At 39.4% G+C, this 18,364-nt stretch overlaps 4 protein-coding genes and 1 long non-coding RNA gene across 5 annotated transcripts; all 5 read left to right on the top strand.

The window, feature by feature from the left end:
* The first annotated feature begins 4,679 nt into the window (after positions 1-4,679).
* Positions 4,680-5,768, top strand: LOC141913352 (excitatory amino acid transporter-like). Its single transcript, XM_074804857.1, has 4 exons — positions 4,680-4,832; positions 5,054-5,128; positions 5,471-5,593; positions 5,683-5,768. Exons 1-4 carry the CDS (start codon positions 4,694-4,696, stop codon positions 5,766-5,768), a joined length of 423 nt encoding a protein of 140 aa, XP_074660958.1. The 5' UTR covers positions 4,680-4,693.
* A 919-nt stretch (positions 5,769-6,687) lies between these two features.
* LOC141913351 (excitatory amino acid transporter 2-like) lies at positions 6,688-9,539 on the top strand. The gene is made up of 5 exons (XM_074804855.1): positions 6,688-6,770; positions 7,121-7,357; positions 8,013-8,204; positions 8,524-8,658; positions 9,158-9,539. Exons 1-5 carry the CDS (start codon positions 6,688-6,690, stop codon positions 9,312-9,314), a joined length of 804 nt encoding a protein of 267 aa, XP_074660956.1. The 3' UTR covers positions 9,315-9,539.
* Positions 9,540-11,353: 1,814 nt separating this feature from the next.
* Positions 11,354-14,229, top strand: LOC141913350 (putative G-protein coupled receptor 139). The gene is made up of 3 exons (XM_074804854.1): positions 11,354-11,401; positions 12,472-12,560; positions 13,053-14,229. Exons 1-3 carry the CDS (start codon positions 11,354-11,356, stop codon positions 14,227-14,229), a joined length of 1,314 nt encoding a protein of 437 aa, XP_074660955.1.
* Positions 14,230-15,544: 1,315 nt separating this feature from the next.
* Positions 15,545-16,592, top strand: LOC141913256 (uncharacterized). Its single transcript, XR_012620262.1, has 3 exons — positions 15,545-15,739; positions 16,324-16,466; positions 16,548-16,592. It is a non-coding gene; the product is annotated as an uncharacterized LOC141913256 (long non-coding RNA).
* A 23-nt stretch (positions 16,593-16,615) lies between these two features.
* Positions 16,616-17,736, top strand: LOC141913349 (organic cation transporter protein-like). Its single transcript, XM_074804853.1, has 4 exons — positions 16,616-16,759; positions 17,001-17,136; positions 17,288-17,382; positions 17,494-17,736. Exons 1-4 carry the CDS (start codon positions 16,646-16,648, stop codon positions 17,734-17,736), a joined length of 588 nt encoding a protein of 195 aa, XP_074660954.1. The 5' UTR covers positions 16,616-16,645.
* The last annotated feature ends 628 nt before the right edge of the window (positions 17,737-18,364 follow it).

Raw genomic sequence — 18,364 nt, 5'->3', positions numbered from 1 at the left:
GCCTTATTCGTGGGTTTAATTTAAGTCACGAAAATGTATGAACATGTTATCATAGGTTTCTGGTTTAACCCATCGATCCAAAGAATAATAACGCCCGAAATCCTGTGGAAAAGTCCCGTACGAGATGGATTTGTAGGTTGGATTACCATTTATCATTCTCATTACCGGTAATGATTCATCGATAAATCACGTACAATGTTCAACATCGGCCCCCAGAAACTGCAATCCGGCCGGCGACTGGACTTGATATCCGGAAAGCCAACGCATGTGTCTCAATCCCAAAGCTTTCAGAGTGAACTGTTATGGGAAAGTCTCGATCGTAAACGTTCCTCTATAATTGAGTCTTTTGTTGTGAAATTGTACAGCGCACTCAGATTGTTGTTAATTTCGTGGGGAGGTGACCTTATTTGTGACGCGCTTTGATTGAGGTCAACTGAATGTGGGATGCTGGCTGACATCGTGGATACAGCGTGCCGTATCTGAATGAGGAGAGACGACCAACAGGACAGTCGAGTATAGTGCGCAGCCGGTCGACAACATGCAGAGTTTTGACTTAGTTTTTTGAAATATATATATCGATCTGTGTCAAACTGTGCAGGATATGTAAAACACACATCGCTTTCTTTCAAACAGTCATCATAGCATCAATTTTAGGACTGACGTTCAAGGCGATAAAGTTTTGAAGATTGTTTGTTAAACGCACGCAAAAATCTCGAGAAACTGCTAGCCGAGCGCAGTCTGAGAATTCTCGTGAAAAAAAAGAAAAACAGTTTTCTTCAGGGAACTAATTAGCCATCAGTTGAAAACTTCACTGAACGTAAGTTTATATATAAACACAAGGACTTTCAAAAAACTTCTCGGCTCTGGCGGGGAAGTCGGTCGTATCAAAATCGCTTCAATAACGGAGATCTTTCTTCCTGGTATCATCACACCGTTCGCTTAATTATAACACGACCAGCAGGATGTTTAAAAACAACAAATCGAAGGAATACGATTGCGAAGAGATTTGGCAGGTAAGTCGATAATTTCAACTCATCTCAAAATCGGCTTCGAAAAACGACAATTGAGAATTATAGCTTCGTAAACATCCCGAAATCCACGCCAAACACCGTCCTTGAAAAGACGTTGAAATTGAAAAGTTGACAACTGTGTCCTTTAGTGGATCCGCGCGCACGCTCTCGACCACTCTACTAAATTTGTTTACCCGTTATATATTGCCGTATCGAGGCTTTTATCACCTTTCAATAACATCATTGAATAATTTCCGGCGTCTCGAGAATGATGTTAGTTGTCCTTTTCTGCTCGTTTCTAAGAGTACACGACGTCACGCGCGCAGGCTTATATTGTTATCATGCGACACTTTACGAAGCCTATGTCATGTTAATTATATATCATTTCATACATCTTCTCTACGACTCAAGTAATTAATATATTCATGATCGGGTATATCATAAGCTTTACTTCAGTTTGTGTTATCTAAAAGTTCTTGACGGTTTGTTCGTCTTTTTTTCTAATGCTATTTGAAAATATCTTGGATTGGGTATAATGATAAACATGTATTCAATTATCAATTGAAAGCCTAAAAATGGATAAGTCGAGTGTCATTATGACCGAGACAACGCGGGCCCAATTTCATCAACATAGTTACTAAACGCTGGTTTCCACGAGCAGTTTCCAATTTAGAAAATGCAAGTCCTAGCTGGCTGGATTGATTGGCTTTTGACTTAAGTTATCGGTCCTGCCAAAAACATGGCGACGTTGATCCCGCTAGCAATTCATAACTACCAAATAATTTTGGCTGCTCATCAAATAAACGGCACTAGATGGAAAGCACCGGAAGAACTGCACTCGTATGCCCTCGGGCGGGGTATTTAGAAAAACAATGAATAGACAAAAATGCAAGTGAATGAATTTACACACGATTTATGCCTAAACACTACATAAAATCTGATGTCATATTATGACATGATGCGCAGGTTCAGCAGAACCTCGCTATAGCTATCGTTCACTCATATTTCTTATACATGCGGGTAGTCAGGCCATAGAAAAGGGACGATTACAACCAAAAGTTTCGTTGTTTCTTCGTTGGAGAAAAATGGTGCTTTGGCACGTAGTATAATGCGTTATAGGTTATGCGTAATACTTTTTATTTCTAAATCACTTTATTCTTGTGATAAAACATGAATGGTCGGCTGGTGGCTTTAATTAGTGAGGTGTAAGTTCAAGTTGGTGCATAGTAATTAATACCCGGGGTTGGTCAAACGGATTATTCAAGACTATAGCCATATCCAGACAGTCGCAGACAAACTCCGTGACTATCATACACACTATTTGGTAAGCTCATAATCCATATAAGTAACGATGAATCTATCTAACATACTATAACTAGATCTTTGTGCATCGTTATTTCGTTCACTGGTGGAAATAAAACCAGACTCTTGTCTCTCCTTGCGGATCGATAATGATTGTTTTGGACATATCAGAAATCAGTATGAGCTAAAAGTGCTCAATTTGCAACGTGCACAATGGCGTCGGGCTATTTTCATCCGATCGAATGAAAGGTAGAGATTCTTTTTAAATGAATGACAGGTGTTTGGTCGCGAGGTCAACTATTTTTATCATCAGCGCTATTCATTGTTGTTGTGGATACGCGACCTATTGACAAAAAACGGTTGCAGTTGGTTTGACCAGCAGGATTACACTTGCCTGGTTTGACAAACTTGCTGAATTGTAAGGTTAAGAGATTATAGATTGTTTCTCCCAATCGGCTGGGTCACTTTTGTAAACTGCAATAGAATTTGCAATCAATTCATTCGTATAACTGCCGTGTCTGTTAATATCAGCTCTTTTTGTTCTTGACTTTTAATCTCAGCAGAAATGAGAAACAAGGTATTGAATTTTTTAGCCTAAACGATGTAGAACTAAATTAATCGTTATGTGGACGGTTTACCACGCTATTTGAGATAATATGGACTTTTTTCGGTGAATTGAATATAGCCCATTATACCATGCCGGTCTCCCCCCGTACATAATTCCAAAGTAGATATTATCCTAGTAATTAGAACAATCGTGTGCACAGTGTGTTAACAACTAATTAACGCACAGAATATTATTTTAAGAGCAGAAAAAATTGTCGCATTACTTTTTGTAATTCACCATATAATATAATCCATATACACGATATATGTGCACATTTTTATGACGCAATACGTGAATGACGACGAGCAAAAATTGATCAACTCTGTATAGGACGAACTTCGGGTGCAGGCTGCAAAAGAAGTTCCAAGTACGAGGAGATATCTGCAGGGTGACCTTTTGCAACCCGACGAATTGAACGGAATATAGCTCATATCGTATTTGGTAAGCGATAGGATTCGTCACTCTCGGCCTTATGACAGGGGATCTCTACACTTAATCTATCTTTGTGACTTATTCTATCCATTTTTAACGACCGAATTGAGATATCACGTGGGCAGATCAGCCAGTAATATTGTACCCGCGCGTGCGTGTGCTGCGATATCCATAGATTTGCACGTGTTAATTTTTAATTTTGTAATAAAACACAAGATATTATTTATCATTACATTAATACTAATAATTTGTCACCGAAGCAGCAACAGATTGAATTAATTAATTTCACATACCGGTACTTACATACAATATTAAAATGCGAAATGTGCTTTTACGTAAAATGTTGATTGCGTGCTTAATGTATTATAAATATTTCGGTAATATTTCAGTCATAATCAGTAATATTAATTACTTTCATAGTTCTATGTAAGAATTTGATTTGCGCGTGTTAGCGACATTTAGCGACTTTAAGACACGTCTGATATACATGGTGGCTGATTTGGGCTGAGTTAAGCTGAAAAAAAAATCCGTCTAATACGCCATGCACAAAACGATATATTGCTTCTTATCTTCGTCCGTTTCTTCGACGCGACGAAACATAAATTACCGCGCAGAAACGAGTGAAGAAACGAAGGTTCGTTCTTGCGCCCGTTTCTGCGCTAATCTGCCCTTAAGAGGGTCTTTTGATCTTAAAATAGGGTTTGTCCCTGTTTTTTATTTGGACGGTAAATTTCGTTTGATTTTTTGATTGAGTGTCCCTTACAGACCCGCCACACCTGCCGGGAACGAAACAGGGGGGCTCGATTTTGAAATCGGAAATCGAAGTACAGATATAGTTGTGTGATCGGCGGTCGAGTTTTATTGTAAAACCAAAAAGCTGAACTATTTCAACAATGTGAAACATCCAACTGTGAATGATAATTATGTCACGAGAATTTCAGTCAACAGTCGAAACGTTGTGGTTTCGTTTGAATAAATTACATCGTATAAAAATTTGAATTGTGGAACCTCGATTCGATCTACAGTGTTCACGGATTAGAGTTTTTCATTCGACTACATTATTTAGTTTAGGTTTGTCATTCCAAATTTGGTAATCTACACCTTCTCCCCTAGTTTGTCTGTTTGGTTTGCTCTCGTTGCAGAATTTTGTAGTGTATTGCATTTTTAGGCGTACATACTTATATTGTCTGCGGTCTTCGTTTTAGTCGTGCTATTTATATAACGTAACGCCCATTTGACTGGGTCTTCTTTATATCAACAGCACAATGCCTCTATGAACGATGGTAACGAAAAAGATTACCTAACCACAAGACACCCAGACGAGACAATCTACCTCAACGAAATGGATAAAATTCAATGTAAAGAATGGCTGAAGGAAAATCTGCTGCTTTTGCTGGCTATCGCCGGTGTAGCAGTCGGATTTATAATCGGGTTTAGTCTGATGGGCTTAGCCTTGTCGGAGGAAGTTCTGATCTGGATCGGTAAGTTTTGAAAACTTAGTCGATGAGCCAATTTTTCTATTCCCAATTCCATCAGATTATTATAATTCGAACTCGTCAAGTTGAAAAAGTCCAGTTCTGTTGACTAATGCTTGTAAAGTGTTTTAAAAAGCATTTTTTCAAGTGAAAAAGAACTAAATAAAAATTATCCAAAATATGGAAAACATACATATATATATATATTTTTTTTTTCATGTTTTCAGAAATGCCAGGCATTATTTTTCTACGCCTTCTCACGATGATGATTGTACCGTTGGTTATTTCAAGCATCATTTCAGGTAGGATTTTTATCTCATCGAACGAATCCCGATGCTTTATTGAAATTCATCCTCAAAATAATGGCCATCTACAGTCGGTTCAGGGCGCGTTTGCAAATTAATTTTTCAAAAAGCAGACCAGCTTCGGATTTTGAAAGGTTCGTCGTAACCCCTAAACCAACCCCCCCGCTACGTAACTGGGTTCAGTTGCCAGTGATCGTAGTTGGGGAAGCAACTGGTGGGCGATCATAATTTCGGTAGTTGCCGGAAATCAAGTGCAGCCGACATAAGCTGGACTACGGTCGATCGCGTTTCCTCTCGTAAGACCCAAGAATAACTAGTTCGATCCCCAACTTGTTGCAGGTTGTTCGAGTTTGGATCCACGACTGAATGGTAAAATGGGACTGTACACGTTCATCTACGTGTTTGTTAATAACGTTATCGGCTGCCTAATCGGTTTCGCCATTGTTTACGCAATAAAGCCTGGTAAGTATTTCTGCTTATATGCTACATGTTCGTCAGCAGGCCAGAAAGCAACCGGTACTATTCGGCCCATGAAAGGCGCTTCGATGTAGAAACGAACGTGCGACGGTGGCCGTTGGCATTCGGTGGCCTTGACGTCGAATTTACACACGGCATCGGCCACGAATTCAAGTTTTGACGCTGATTAGAATATTAAATCTATCTTGAAAGGAGACACTGGTGGCATAAGAGAAATCGGATCTACCGAGGTCAATTTGATGAAACTGACGACATCGGACGTTCTTGCAGATTTAGTCAGGTAAGATACGTATGAATGGTATATCAGATTTCTCTACACATCAACGTAATTCAATTTTTAAAAGGATTTTTACATCGACCATTTTCTTCTTCAATCGTTTGAAATGAATCTCATATATAATTTCTCAACGCCGTCACGGACTTGTTGTTTTTATTAAATCGTGTTTCCTTCAAAAAATTCGAAGGTAAAAATTCAAAACGATATTATGATCCACAACTTTTTTTTCAAAACGATTGATCAGCGACTGTATTTCTCTCATTACGATTACTCTGCCTCTTTTGAAATATGTCTCGAATTTTGTTTTCTATCACGACGTTTAGACCGCTCTGGTTGTCATCTCTCTCCGCAGGAACATTTTTCCGGCCAATGCAGTCGACGCGATGATACGTAGCGAACAAACGGTGTTAAAAGTATTAAATACCAGTTTACCATCAACAACAACTATCAATTCCACTCTATTCATCACCGGTAATTCAACTTTATACAACTCAACAGATACCGAATTCGCCACTAAAATAATACGAAAGGTGAGACACTTATCTTTTCGATATCCGCGTCACGTCGCGGATTCCGCTTTAAAATCCCTCTAATTTGACTGTTTTTAGTTAATTGTGAAATCTAATACGCCAACGTGTATCGCTTTACAAAGATTTAATATTTCGGAAAAATTCGAACTATTCAGTTGTCCTTTAACCAGTCGTAAATATTCTTCATTTAATAGGTACGGCTTTATGACGGGAGCAACTTGTTGGGCGTTCTGTTTTTCTCGACTGTATTCGGGATCGCTTGCAGTGGTTCGATGAGAACGCCCAGTCAGCCGATTATTCACCTGATGACCGCCGTTATGCAAGTCATACTGAAGCTCTTCAGCTATTTTCTCTGGTATTTTTATATTTGAAATGTTGAAATAGCGACGAATCTTTTCGCTGATTCTGATGTACTTTCAATATTATATGTTTTATAAAACGATTTTGGACTCTATCTTGATATCGTACTTTAAAGTTTAAAAACACTTAAAAACGGGGTCCAACAAACATGGATTCATTTGAAATTACTTTAACAACGATTTCCAATTTAGGTGTCGCAACTTATTTGCCAGAAACGCTTCTTAATTAATCGAGTATGCCTTAAAAAGGTGATCGGTCAATTAGTGTGTCAATTATCAAAAAGCGTTCGCTGGTAGCGAAACTACCTCCTAATCAGTAGATTCTATTTGATATTCTGAATTCTAGGTTTTCGCCGATCGGTATCGCTAGCCTCATATGCAACGCGTTGCTCAGAGTCGAATCAGACATATCAGTGACGTTTGAACTGCTCGGTTATTTCGCGATGACTATCGTCGTCGGGCTCGTGTTTCATCAGCTGGTCTACTTGCAAGTGATGTACGTGTTAATAGTTCGCAGCAATCCGGTCGTTATGTTTATCAACTCGTTGAAGTCGTGGATCACGATATTCGCCACTACTTCATCGTACGTATATTCTAATATCGAAATGTGTATGAAGATTTTGAAACCGTTTTACCTGTTGTCGGAGACCGGTCTTTGTCGCTGGTGAAATAAGAATAGTGTAGCCATTTTGGTATCCAAAGGAAAGCGACTGTTTTATGTTTGAATATAAAAAACCCCACAATTAAAAAAGAAACTATGAGAGCAGTCATATTTTTCCACTCAATTGCAATTTTACAAAATACATAAATTTATGTATTTTTGGCCATTTTCAAAACAGATTATAGTAATCCTATCGCTAAACTTGTATTCGTTACAACTGCTCTAACAAAATCAAATCAAAATTTAGAAAATGGCTCGTAGCCGATCACACGGAGACGATTTGGCCCGGGCCAAATTGGCAAAGTCGGATCAGGTCAGAGTCTAAATTGGCCCGTGCCTAATTAGACAGTTGCAATAATTCGATAATGGTCAACGAATTGGCCAGGGCCGAACAGTCACAGGCCCATTAAGACACCCTTGTGAGTAGTAATTTCGGACCAAATTTGACATGGGTCAAAAACGCTCGCAGGATCGCGGTTATAGTTTTCGAGTCGGAATATCAAATTATTTATTACTTGGGTCCTCGAGACCATGAATAGATGTTTTTTGATGCATGTATTTTGTTTTTTCTACGCAGGTACGCGGTTATGCCGGAAATGATACGCACCTGCGAAAAACACGGCGTCGACCGAAGAGTTTACGGATTCGTCGTGCCGTTCTGCGCCGGAACTAATCGCAATGGAAGCGCGATATTCGTGACGGCGGCGACGATTTTCATCGCGCAGATGAACGGCATCAGCCTCAATCCGGCGACCACGTTCACAATTGGGTAGGATGGCCGTGTGTGCCTCTTACATCGAAATATCACTGTTTATCATTGATATCAGATGATAGAAAAATATCGTTTATTTCATTCGCGTTTATTTCTAAAGCCCAACGCAGACGACGCAGGGAAACACAGAAACGACCAAATACTGAAACAAGCATATTTTATATTGGAAACGTTGCTCCCCGAAACCATGTTTCTTAGTCAACGCACACGACATAGGGAAACGCTCGCAAACATGTTTCTGTTACACTGCGTCGTGTGCGTCGGTCTTTACGGTGTTATATTATTCAAGCGATACACGTTTCCTGTTTTCTTCTAGGTTGTTGGTTTCACTGGCCATGTTTGCCCTACCCGGCGTACCTAGTGCAAGTATGGTGTGTATTTTGATGATTCTTACCTCGACTGGTTTGCCGACTAATAGCATCAACATGCTATTTGCATTGGAATGGATTTTGTAAGTGAAAGTGTTTTCGTTGCTCGGCTAAAACCGCTAAGGCTAATCTTTAGATCATTTTCCTGAGCGGCTAATCGCAACGCCAAACGGTAAACCAGTAATATTGATTCCTAATGCTTGTGAGTGATATTCCAACGATGACACAATCTCATCCAAGGCATCGCTTATTTCCGTATCGTTTGGTAGTTCATAAATAAACTAAATATGGTAATATCTATTCATTCAGTATCGTTCATGGATTAATCAGTGTCGCTAACGGGTGGGTATGGTATATTGAACAATCGGCGAGCCATGAAAAAAGACGTGAGACAATAATGAAAACATGAAAAAATAATTCAGGTTCTCGCATCCAGCAAATTATTACTTGCATCTGGTTCACTCGCCACTATCATCACTGTAAAAAAACTATCGATAAATAATCTGTAGAATATCAGGGAAATAGAAAACTAGTGTGATTCGAGTGTGGGCTTCACTTATCGCTTACTCATTGATATTTCAGGGATCGGCTCAGATCGACGAGCAACGTATTGAGCACGTGTTACTGCGCCGCCATTGTGAATAAATTAGTGACCGATGACATCGAACGTTGGGACGCGTTGCAGCTTCACGAGGGAAACGAACAAACTGTCGTCTTCTTGAAAGAGAGCGCCGTGTGACGTCGTCGATTTCTTAAAGCCATTAACCATTAGAAGCCGAAATGCGACCATCGTCAGTACATCAATACCAGTCCGTTGTTATGATATTATTAGTATATGTTTGATAAGAACATAGATAAGATAATGATGATTTTGTGGCCATGTTGGCAGTATGGTAAGTAGGTTTGTATGGTGGCTGATAAGGGCCATCGAAATATTACCCATCATCCGGTAGGGATTTAAACCTCGCCAAAGTACGAAACCCTGCCACGCAGCTTAGATTTTGTTATCATTAGCCAATCAGAAAATCCTGTTTTATTTACGCCCAGATTTCTCCATTTATAGTTTATCCAGGAAATTTGCCTCAGCGATGGGCAATCTGATCTGGCAAAGTTTTCGTGCGGCAAACCTGCGCTGCCATGCACCTGTGCAACCGGTGTAGTGTGGCTGGGTTTATTGATGCCATCAGGTTGTAATCCCTGCCGGGTAGGATGTTTCCCATGGCGCTGTTGCGTCCAACTAAACACATTACAAAAAAAACGCCCAATGTATTTCTCTCATAGCAAAACATATTTTAGACAGTGAAATATTCGATTGAAAAAAGGACAAGTTAACATGATAACTGTAGATCCGACGCGCAATGTTCTCAGAGCGCAGTGGCTATGCATCTCTTATCACCTCGCTGTTCGACAGCGCGAAAAAGGCGTAATCAAACGTAATCGTAAAATCCCGTAAATGTAGCGACATCGGTGCTGCGACTATCAGTAGTAGTGTAATTACTGCTGGATTACTGGTAATTACATTGAATCGTTATTACGTGATTTGACTATACGACACTGTAACTAGCCTCTTGCTAATTATCGTTACATAGTACATACTGAAAATTCATTGGTGCTACATTGTAAGTGAAAAACATCCGAGAAAAATATTGAATAAATCGTTTGTTCCCAAAAGTAGCAAATCGTGTTTTCAAAATTTATTGTTGTATTCTTGACGTCACAGTTGGATGACCTGATCCTGGTTTATGCGAGCTTCCATTCTCGCAAGCTTTTCGGGGTCTGACGTCACCTCTTTTAACGGATACCGGAGTCGTGTTTACAGTTTCACTACCTAGACATCACTGTGCAGCGAAATAGGAAAACAAGGTACAAACCCAGTATATATAGACTTAAAAGTTTAAAATCAAGAATTTGTTTAATCAAGAATTGAAAAGACCCAACGTTCCAAACCCTCAGTAGAGATCATTATCAGGTATCTTTTTAAATCTGTATATAGTGGGTTTTAATCTTATTATCTGTTCTCCAAGTTTGAGTGTGGTCATTATACCAATAGGAAGATGTATCCATGTGAATGAATTCAGCCAACCCCGATATACCAATCCCTGATAAACCATCCCCATCCGGTATTTTGCCTTGAGACTATTAACCAAAATGAACCTACGACATTACCGCCATTATACTCTACACCGCCAACATCCTAAATCACTTATCGGCGGTTTATCGGAGGTTGAATGTATTGAACGAGCAAATATCACTTTTTCAATCTGCGAATTTCAACGTAAGATGGGACAAATGGGTGTGGGATAGATTTCACAACTTCTAGATTTCAGAGCTTATCGAAGTTTTGAAATCTCTGCGTCTATGATTCCGGCCCTCGGTCGCTGCTCGGTCCACGGATGACAATATCGAGCAGAAGCCTATTTTGATACGTTCATTAGCGGAACATTGAGCGTGATAATTCAAGAGATACGAGGATGAATTCGCCATCGATGGGCGATATCACACCTAATTAAAACAATAATACCAATAATACCGCGTGTACCAAAGATGAATGGCGTTTCATTTAACATCGTGTTATCACTTGGTTGAGTGAATCCAACTGAAATTGGGTGAAACCGAGAATAAAAGCAAACCGTCCATCAATTACAGCCGCACTCTCGCGACGTCCACCTTCCTAGACGCACGCGCATCTCTAAGATCTAATCCATCTCACAACCGGAAATGAAGTCCAGAGGATTAGCCGTGTTTATGTTGCTATTATTAGCTACTTTCGTGGGCATAATGGCCGAAACCTCGACTATTTCAACGAAAAGCGCAGATGAAAATGCGGTAAGATTCATAAGATTTATCTTTGATAATACATTATTCAGACACAACATATTAGTCAGTTTTCATAGAAAAGAGTCTATTAGTCGATTATTCAATTGAAGAAAAATAAACGGAATTTTGGAGGTAAACTAAGAGAGTAAGTGACGTGTCGTTCGATTCAATTTTATGAGCCATCTTCAAAGCATGTTTGATAAATAGCTCATATAGAACTCAGTCTCCTTGCTACTCTCTTTTCCGTTATTTGAAATTGTGTGAATTCATTATTTTGATATTTGTATTGGACAGTTTGTTAACAATTTCAATGCCAGGCAAACGTCCAGGGAACATGAAGAAAATATAAATTTTATATTAGAAACTTCTTCCGGGCGAATTAGTTTTCACCGAGATTTGAAGCACGCTTCTTTACAAGATGAAGACCCCGTATCAAAAAACGTCTAATGACACTTGAATGAATGGAGCTTTGCGTGAAACAGATGTGTTACTAGAAATCTGAAAATAACAAACATTTCATATTATAGAACGATAACCACACTCAAACGTGGTGAACGGATAATAAGATAAAATCCCACTATTTACAGATTAAAAGAATTTAAAAACAAGAATTTATTTATTAAATCTAAAATATTTAAAAGACACGACGTTTCGATCTCACCCTAGAGATCATCGTCAGGTGACGTTGATCTCTAGGGTGAGATCGAAACGTCGTGTCTTTTAAATATTTTAGATTTAATAAATAAATTCTTGTTTTTAAATTCTTTTAATTTGTAAATAGTGGGATTTTATCTTATTTCATATTATGGTGGCTGATTCGGGCCGAGTAAAGAAAAAAACATTCAGCGCATTAAACGTTCCATGCCAACTAAAGCATGGCAAACAGTACAACTCAATCTTACCACTGGTAAAGGTAAACATTAACTGCTTATCCACTAATGTTTATATAAATGGTTGATTTGTTTCGTTTCTTCGCCGCGAAGAAACGGAAATTACCACGCAGAGCAAGCCATGTTTATTTATCTATGTCTAAAATCGAAATCCATGTTTGTAAACATATATCTTGATTGTCATTTCAGAATACGACTAATGATGGATTCACGGACGCGTCGGAAGCGACCACGAGGAGCCAACCGTCAAAACAACCTCGAACGATGTCTCGTGACTGGTAAGTACTTAAACTAATCTTAGACTCGTCTTGATATTGCACTATAGGAAATAATCCCTCTTATCGAAGTACATCAGATATAGTCCGATGATCGGTCGAATTAACAGAATTTCTAACAAACAGAGAATTCAATAATTTGCTCCAAAATGCCAAATTATAGCCGCGAATAACACGAGCGTTTTTTGCCAAGGTCAAATTTGGCCCGGACCAAATTTGACCCGGAACAACTGTTCAACACGGGTGCCAAAATGGGCCCTAGCCTGTTTGGCCCGACCAAAAACGGGTAGTAGTACATGTGCATGTTTATACCTATGTATAAATAGGTCGTAAAGGACCAGCACAGCTAGATATGCAGCTGAACTAAAAAGTCGATTTTTAATCCATTTTACACTATGTTGAATGATTGCCCAAAAGTCTTCTTTGAATGGGGTTGCAAAGAAAAAAGTGCTTAGGTTATTCGAAAATGCAAAAGACGCATGGTTATATTTTCAGGTCGAATTGCAGCGTAACCTTCGAAATAGTTGATGAACTGAATTCCGTTCCGATTACTGCCGACGTACGGGCAGAGTGGCCGTGTCAATTACTGAAATTCTGGAAATCGTTCAAACCTTTCGTCAACGCCGTCAAATTCCTACTGCACTACGGCACCGTACTGATCGTCGTGGTCGGTGTCGTCTGCAACATCTTGGCACTAATCGTCCTTCTGAATCCGCTTATGCGGAAGGTGTCCGCTAACAACTATCTAGCCGCCCTGGCCATTTACGACACCTGCTCGCTGCTGTTCAACTTTTTGGTCGGCGTACTTCGCGGACAGAACCCGGACACGATCAACAAAGCTTTTCAAGAATCCGAGACGCTTTGCAAAGTACACTCGGTCGGGGTGGAGATTTTCAACATTCTCAGCGTTTGGATGATCGTATGCATGACCATCGAGCGCGCCATAGCCGTCCTGAGACCGCTCAAAGTGCAAACGTTGTGTACAGTGTCGAAAGCCAGGAAGATAATCGTCATCGTCACAATAGTCATAGTCGTCGTCGCTTGCCACAAGATCTTCGTGACAGGGTTCGAGGGCGATAGCGTCTTCGGGTACAAGGCCTGTCGTACGAGTCGCTCGTCAATACCGGAAATCATTTATTTGTACGTAGCCGTCAACACGTGGACGCCGTGTGTGATCATCATCATTCTTAACAGTATCATCTTGATTTCACTGAAGAAAAGTGCAAACGCCCAACAAGCGATGACCGCTGCCTCCTCGAATAACGCCAAGAAGACAATACCAGGCAAATCGCAGACCAGGATCACGAAAGTTCTTCTTCTCGTGTCGACCACGTATCTTATTTTGATCCTACCGCTCGGTATCACACAGTCGGTTGAGTTGTTCTACAATGCCACCTACAAGAAACCAGTCGCCACCGACGGCCAGGCCCTGATCGACTACGTAGCCTTCATGGAAACAAGGTTCACGTTGAAATGGATTCGGGCGTTTTGCTTCTTCTTCTATCAGATAAATTTTGCCATCAACTTCTTTTTGTACTGCGTCTCTGGAAAGCGTTTCCGCGACATGGTTCGCGTAATTTTCCCGTTCTGCGGCACGCCCGCCAGGTCGGATAGCATTCGTAGCTCATCGACGAAGGTATCCCGAATTTCGAGCCAAGACAGCGGCGATTAAAGGCGGTTAATGACAACACCACCATTCCTCCCTGCATCCCAACCACGTTAGCCTTTATTTAAATGTATTCATAGAGTATATAGCGAATAAATAACGAGACGAGTAGTACTATCAGGGGCGGATACAGGGGGGGTGCACGAGGTGGCTAGCCCCCCCCCCAAAAAAAAAGAAAATTTTAAACACCTATATTTTCTTGATTCATAATTTCTTCATTCGTGAGAATGGCCCTGAACGCGTCTCTGTTCAAATTATTTTTCAAAATTCTCTGGTCTGGAACCCAGACAGTAGCCTAGTCGTATGGGCCCATGGGTCAACTTTAAACAATGGAAATTCGCGAAAATTCGCATGCGTTGGGCATCGCATGCGTTGGGCCCATCCCCCGCTCGTACATTACTAAACCTACAACAGCCACCCCCTTTATAAAATCCTGTATCCGCCCCTGACTATATAGGTTAACTATTTTGACGCACGAGCTTTCTCTACTAATGTATAGAAGCTTCGTCACTCATTCACCCGATGAGGCTTCTATACATTAGTAGCGAAAGTTCGTGCGTCAAATAAATAGTTCGCATATATTCGAATGCACTATTTACGATTCAAAATTCAACGGATTTTACCAATTTGCCTATAAGTACGTAAATGGAGATAATTTTCGCATTTGGAAAGATTGTTTAAATGTTGTTTTTTTTAAAGTAACACGTGCGGTTATCTATTGCCCATTATTTGCACCAATTTTTGCATGTATTGATATTTAATCCTTTGTGCTGCGATTTCTGAAAAAAATATACGCGCGACCTAGGCAAGGCAACTGACACCGTATTTCAATGCGTTTTGTATGTTTCTATTGGACGGGGTAAACCTCGTAAATGCATTCGTTTTATTTCATTGTTCGGTGAAAATTAGAAACTGAGATATTTTTTTCATAGTTGTAGACGAATTCATATTACGTTGTTGTAGTCGTAATTATCCTAAGCAGCTCGGTGATACATCATCCATTCCACTATAATGTAAGTAACCCAGTCATACATTTATTTATCATACTATTTACGAATTAGTAAAATCATCCGACTAATTATCGTTATTAATCGGGTACATGTTAGGCCTGAGCGGAACACGGATTAACGGGTTCCGCCTAGACAAAGCCTAATTAGTGTCCGTAATTTTACTCAAAAGAGTTAAAAATTTCTTCATTTCAATGAATATTGAATGTTTAAGCTCTACAGTCATCTATTAACACAGAACTATGGAACTGGGTTAAACATAGATGATAAATCCTCTTATTTGCATTGGTAATTGTAATGCTTTAGGATATAGATGAATAAAAGTGATCGTCCGTGTGATGAATTATACGTTTTAATTTTGGATGAAGAACTTTCCTGAACTTTTCGTGGTAATCTGAAAGTGCTTTGTTTATAAACGGAACCGTTGGGGCAACGCTTCGTGGAGTGAGTTTGTCTCTAAAACATAGCGAAAATTCTGTTTCATTCAGAGGCGTTACCAAATTAATTCGGTAAGATAGAAATGCTTTTCTTCAGGAGGCAGTTCCACAGTTGTGAGTTAAAATTCAACTCATAGTTAACTCATTGAGAATAAACTGATTTTAACTCGGAGTTAACTCTAAATCATGACTGTGGAACTGGATCCATAGTGCGTGACTGTATTCAAATTAAAATCACTGAAAGACTTCACTCTGAATAAATACTTACATGATGCCTTTCGATTTCTCCTACCGTCATGATCACGATAGTGACGTCATCATCCGACGTCATTGAGGACTGTATTTAACTGTAGAAACTACAAAAATAATCATCTTCAGTCTGATCAGTCATTCATTGATTATAGAATTACATATGTATCCTGTGTCATGCTGTGTTCATATATGTGCGTCATTTGCATCGACATAAACTTATGTGCGTGGCATCATTTGCTTCACGTAGGACCTGTGAGGAATTTTTTTTATATTGGAAACTCATCTGGTAAGAACTTGTCACACTCGCATTGTACCTGCGAGTATGGTTTTTGAAACTCCTTGACATAATCTTATGACAATGCTTTCCTAATTAACAACCTAAATTGATTATCAATGATTTATAGATGAGAAAAGGTTATGGACAGGACTGACGAGATTCTAAAATCTCTCGGGAAATACGGGCGATGGCAAATGGCACAGATGTTCGTAGTCGGTTTCTGTACCGCATTCGCAACAGCCTTCTCAAGTTTGGGTATAATCTTTCAAGGTACGCATCTCGTAGATGACACATGAATAAAAAATACATACGATTAACGATAATTTACGAAGGATATGTATTTTATTTCAGGCTGGACTCCGCCATATTACTGTTCGGTCGACGGTAAGAACTTCACGTTGAATCAAACGATTCCGTTTGTGATCGACGCGAACAGCGGCGCTTCGTCGATGGATAAATGCAATATGTACGAATATCCGGGACAAACGAACAGAAATACGACTGTTCCGTGTCAGAACGGCTACACCTATGATTCCGATGGTTATTACACCGTTGTAGAAGAGGTATATATATATATATATATATATATATATATATATATATATATATATATATATATATATATATATATATATATATATATATATATATATATATATATATATATATATATAATATATATATATATATATATATATATAAATGAATTAGGGGGAAAAGGAAGCAAAAATAGAATTTAAACGAATGAAACACGTTTTGTCGGAACCTTTTAACTGGGACGTCTAATAATTTTTTTCTGAATAGTTTTCGTGGGTATGTGAAAAAGCAATCCTGACGTCCGTATCGCAGACGACATATTTCGGTGGTGTGCTGTTCGGTAGCGCTTGTTTCCCCCCGTTTGCCGATTACTTTGGTCGCAAATATACGACGGTGATAACAGGTATATATTAGATTTTCAGTTCAATTCACAGGTCTGATTATGCCATACACCAACATTCACATCCATTCTTTAAAAAAAAACCTAGATAAAAAGAGTTCTATAGGAGAATATGTAGATGTCAGCATGTCAATTATAATAACTTATTAATCAGGGATTCTCGGCGCCATATCGCATCTGGTCGGCGGGATTGTCGTGCAACCCGCTGCCTTCATATTCACAAGATTCGTTAATGGCGCAACCGATCAAGTAAGAGATAATAAAACACAGCAACACATGGTGTTCGACCTTTGTCATATTCTTCTTCTGATGAAACTACTGAAATATAACCTGATCATATTTATGGTCACGTTGTTGTAGGGAACCTATTTGTGCGGTTGCGTTATGGTATTCGAATGTTACTCGACGAAGCATCGAGCTTTCGCCAATTCGATTCTGATGATCATATGGTCCTTAGGAATGGTAGCTACCGGAATTACTGGATATCTCGTGAAGAACTGGCAGCATTTTCAGATATTTGCGTCCTGTCTTTTGGGGTCCGCCATTCTCGGCATATGGTATGAAATCTGTCAGCTATCAAGCTGGCTTGGTGTCTTTCCCTAATGATAAGAAATGTACCTTTTGCCGGGTATATGTGAATCTTGATGAACGACTGTGTGTTTTGGTATGGTAGTACGTTACAATCCCACAGTACAAAAAGACGAATTAGTCGGAAAGGTTTCCTCGAGCTATATATACAGGTCATTTCAGCGTTTTCGACATATCACAACAGTCATCTTCGTGAATACTGAACCACCGAGTGCAGTATTCCTGAAAATGACTTTTACAGAATAGTTAATAGTCGAAACGTTGAAATAGAATATATATTCGATCTTACGGGTCACGTAAATTTTCAGGGTCTACGACGAATCGATCCCCTGGCTCGTGGCAAACTCGAGAATCGACGAGGCGAATAGAATTCTCAAAAAAGCGTCAAAACGAAATAAAGTTCCGTTTTTACCTATTGATAACATTTCACTGGCGAGCTCACAAGACGATCACACCTATCATATTGATTTCGATGGCAAGTGTTCGATACTATTTTCCTATTTACATATTTTAATGCTTAAACTTGACATCTATTGCAAGGTATTTTGATTTGATTTACATCATGCATTCGTTGAAGAATAAGTACACGAATATTCGAGTTAGAAAATTCTGAGAACACTTTGTATACGATTTTAGAGCATAA

Source organism: Tubulanus polymorphus, chromosome 11, assembly GCF_964204645.1.
Source record: "Tubulanus polymorphus chromosome 11, tnTubPoly1.2, whole genome shotgun sequence".
In the NCBI taxonomy this organism is placed as follows: Eukaryota; Metazoa; Nemertea; class Palaeonemertea; order Tubulaniformes; family Tubulanidae; genus Tubulanus; species Tubulanus polymorphus.
Note: the sequence above shows the minus strand (reverse complement) of the source record. Positions and strands in the feature narration are given on the sequence as shown.

Coding starts and splice junctions, on each gene's coding strand:
- LOC141913351 (XM_074804855.1), top strand. CDS start 6,688: ATGAGAACGCCCAGTCAGCCGATTATTCACCTGATGACCGCCGTTATG. Junction 7,358..8,012: donor ATATTCGCCACTACTTCATC/GTACGTATATTC, acceptor TTTTCTACGCAG/GTACGCGGTTATGCCGGAAA. Junction 8,659..9,157: donor TTTGCATTGGAATGGATTTT/GTAAGTGAAAGT, acceptor TTGATATTTCAG/GGATCGGCTCAGATCGACGA.
- LOC141913352 (XM_074804857.1), top strand. CDS start 4,694: ATGGATAAAATTCAATGTAAAGAATGGCTGAAGGAAAATCTGCTGCTT. Junction 5,129..5,470: donor TATTTCAAGCATCATTTCAG/GTAGGATTTTTA, acceptor AACTTGTTGCAG/GTTGTTCGAGTTTGGATCCA. Junction 5,594..5,682: donor TGTTTACGCAATAAAGCCTG/GTAAGTATTTCT, acceptor GCTTCGATGTAG/AAACGAACGTGCGACGGTGG.
- LOC141913350 (XM_074804854.1), top strand. CDS start 11,354: ATGGCCGAAACCTCGACTATTTCAACGAAAAGCGCAGATGAAAATGCG. Junction 11,402..12,471: donor AAAGCGCAGATGAAAATGCG/GTAAGATTCATA, acceptor TTGTCATTTCAG/AATACGACTAATGATGGATT. Junction 12,561..13,052: donor CGAACGATGTCTCGTGACTG/GTAAGTACTTAA, acceptor TTATATTTTCAG/GTCGAATTGCAGCGTAACCT.
- LOC141913349 (XM_074804853.1), top strand. CDS start 16,646: ATGGATAAATGCAATATGTACGAATATCCGGGACAAACGAACAGAAAT. Junction 16,760..17,000: donor ATTACACCGTTGTAGAAGAG/GTATATATATAT, acceptor TTTTCTGAATAG/TTTTCGTGGGTATGTGAAAA. Junction 17,383..17,493: donor TTAATGGCGCAACCGATCAA/GTAAGAGATAAT, acceptor ACGTTGTTGTAG/GGAACCTATTTGTGCGGTTG.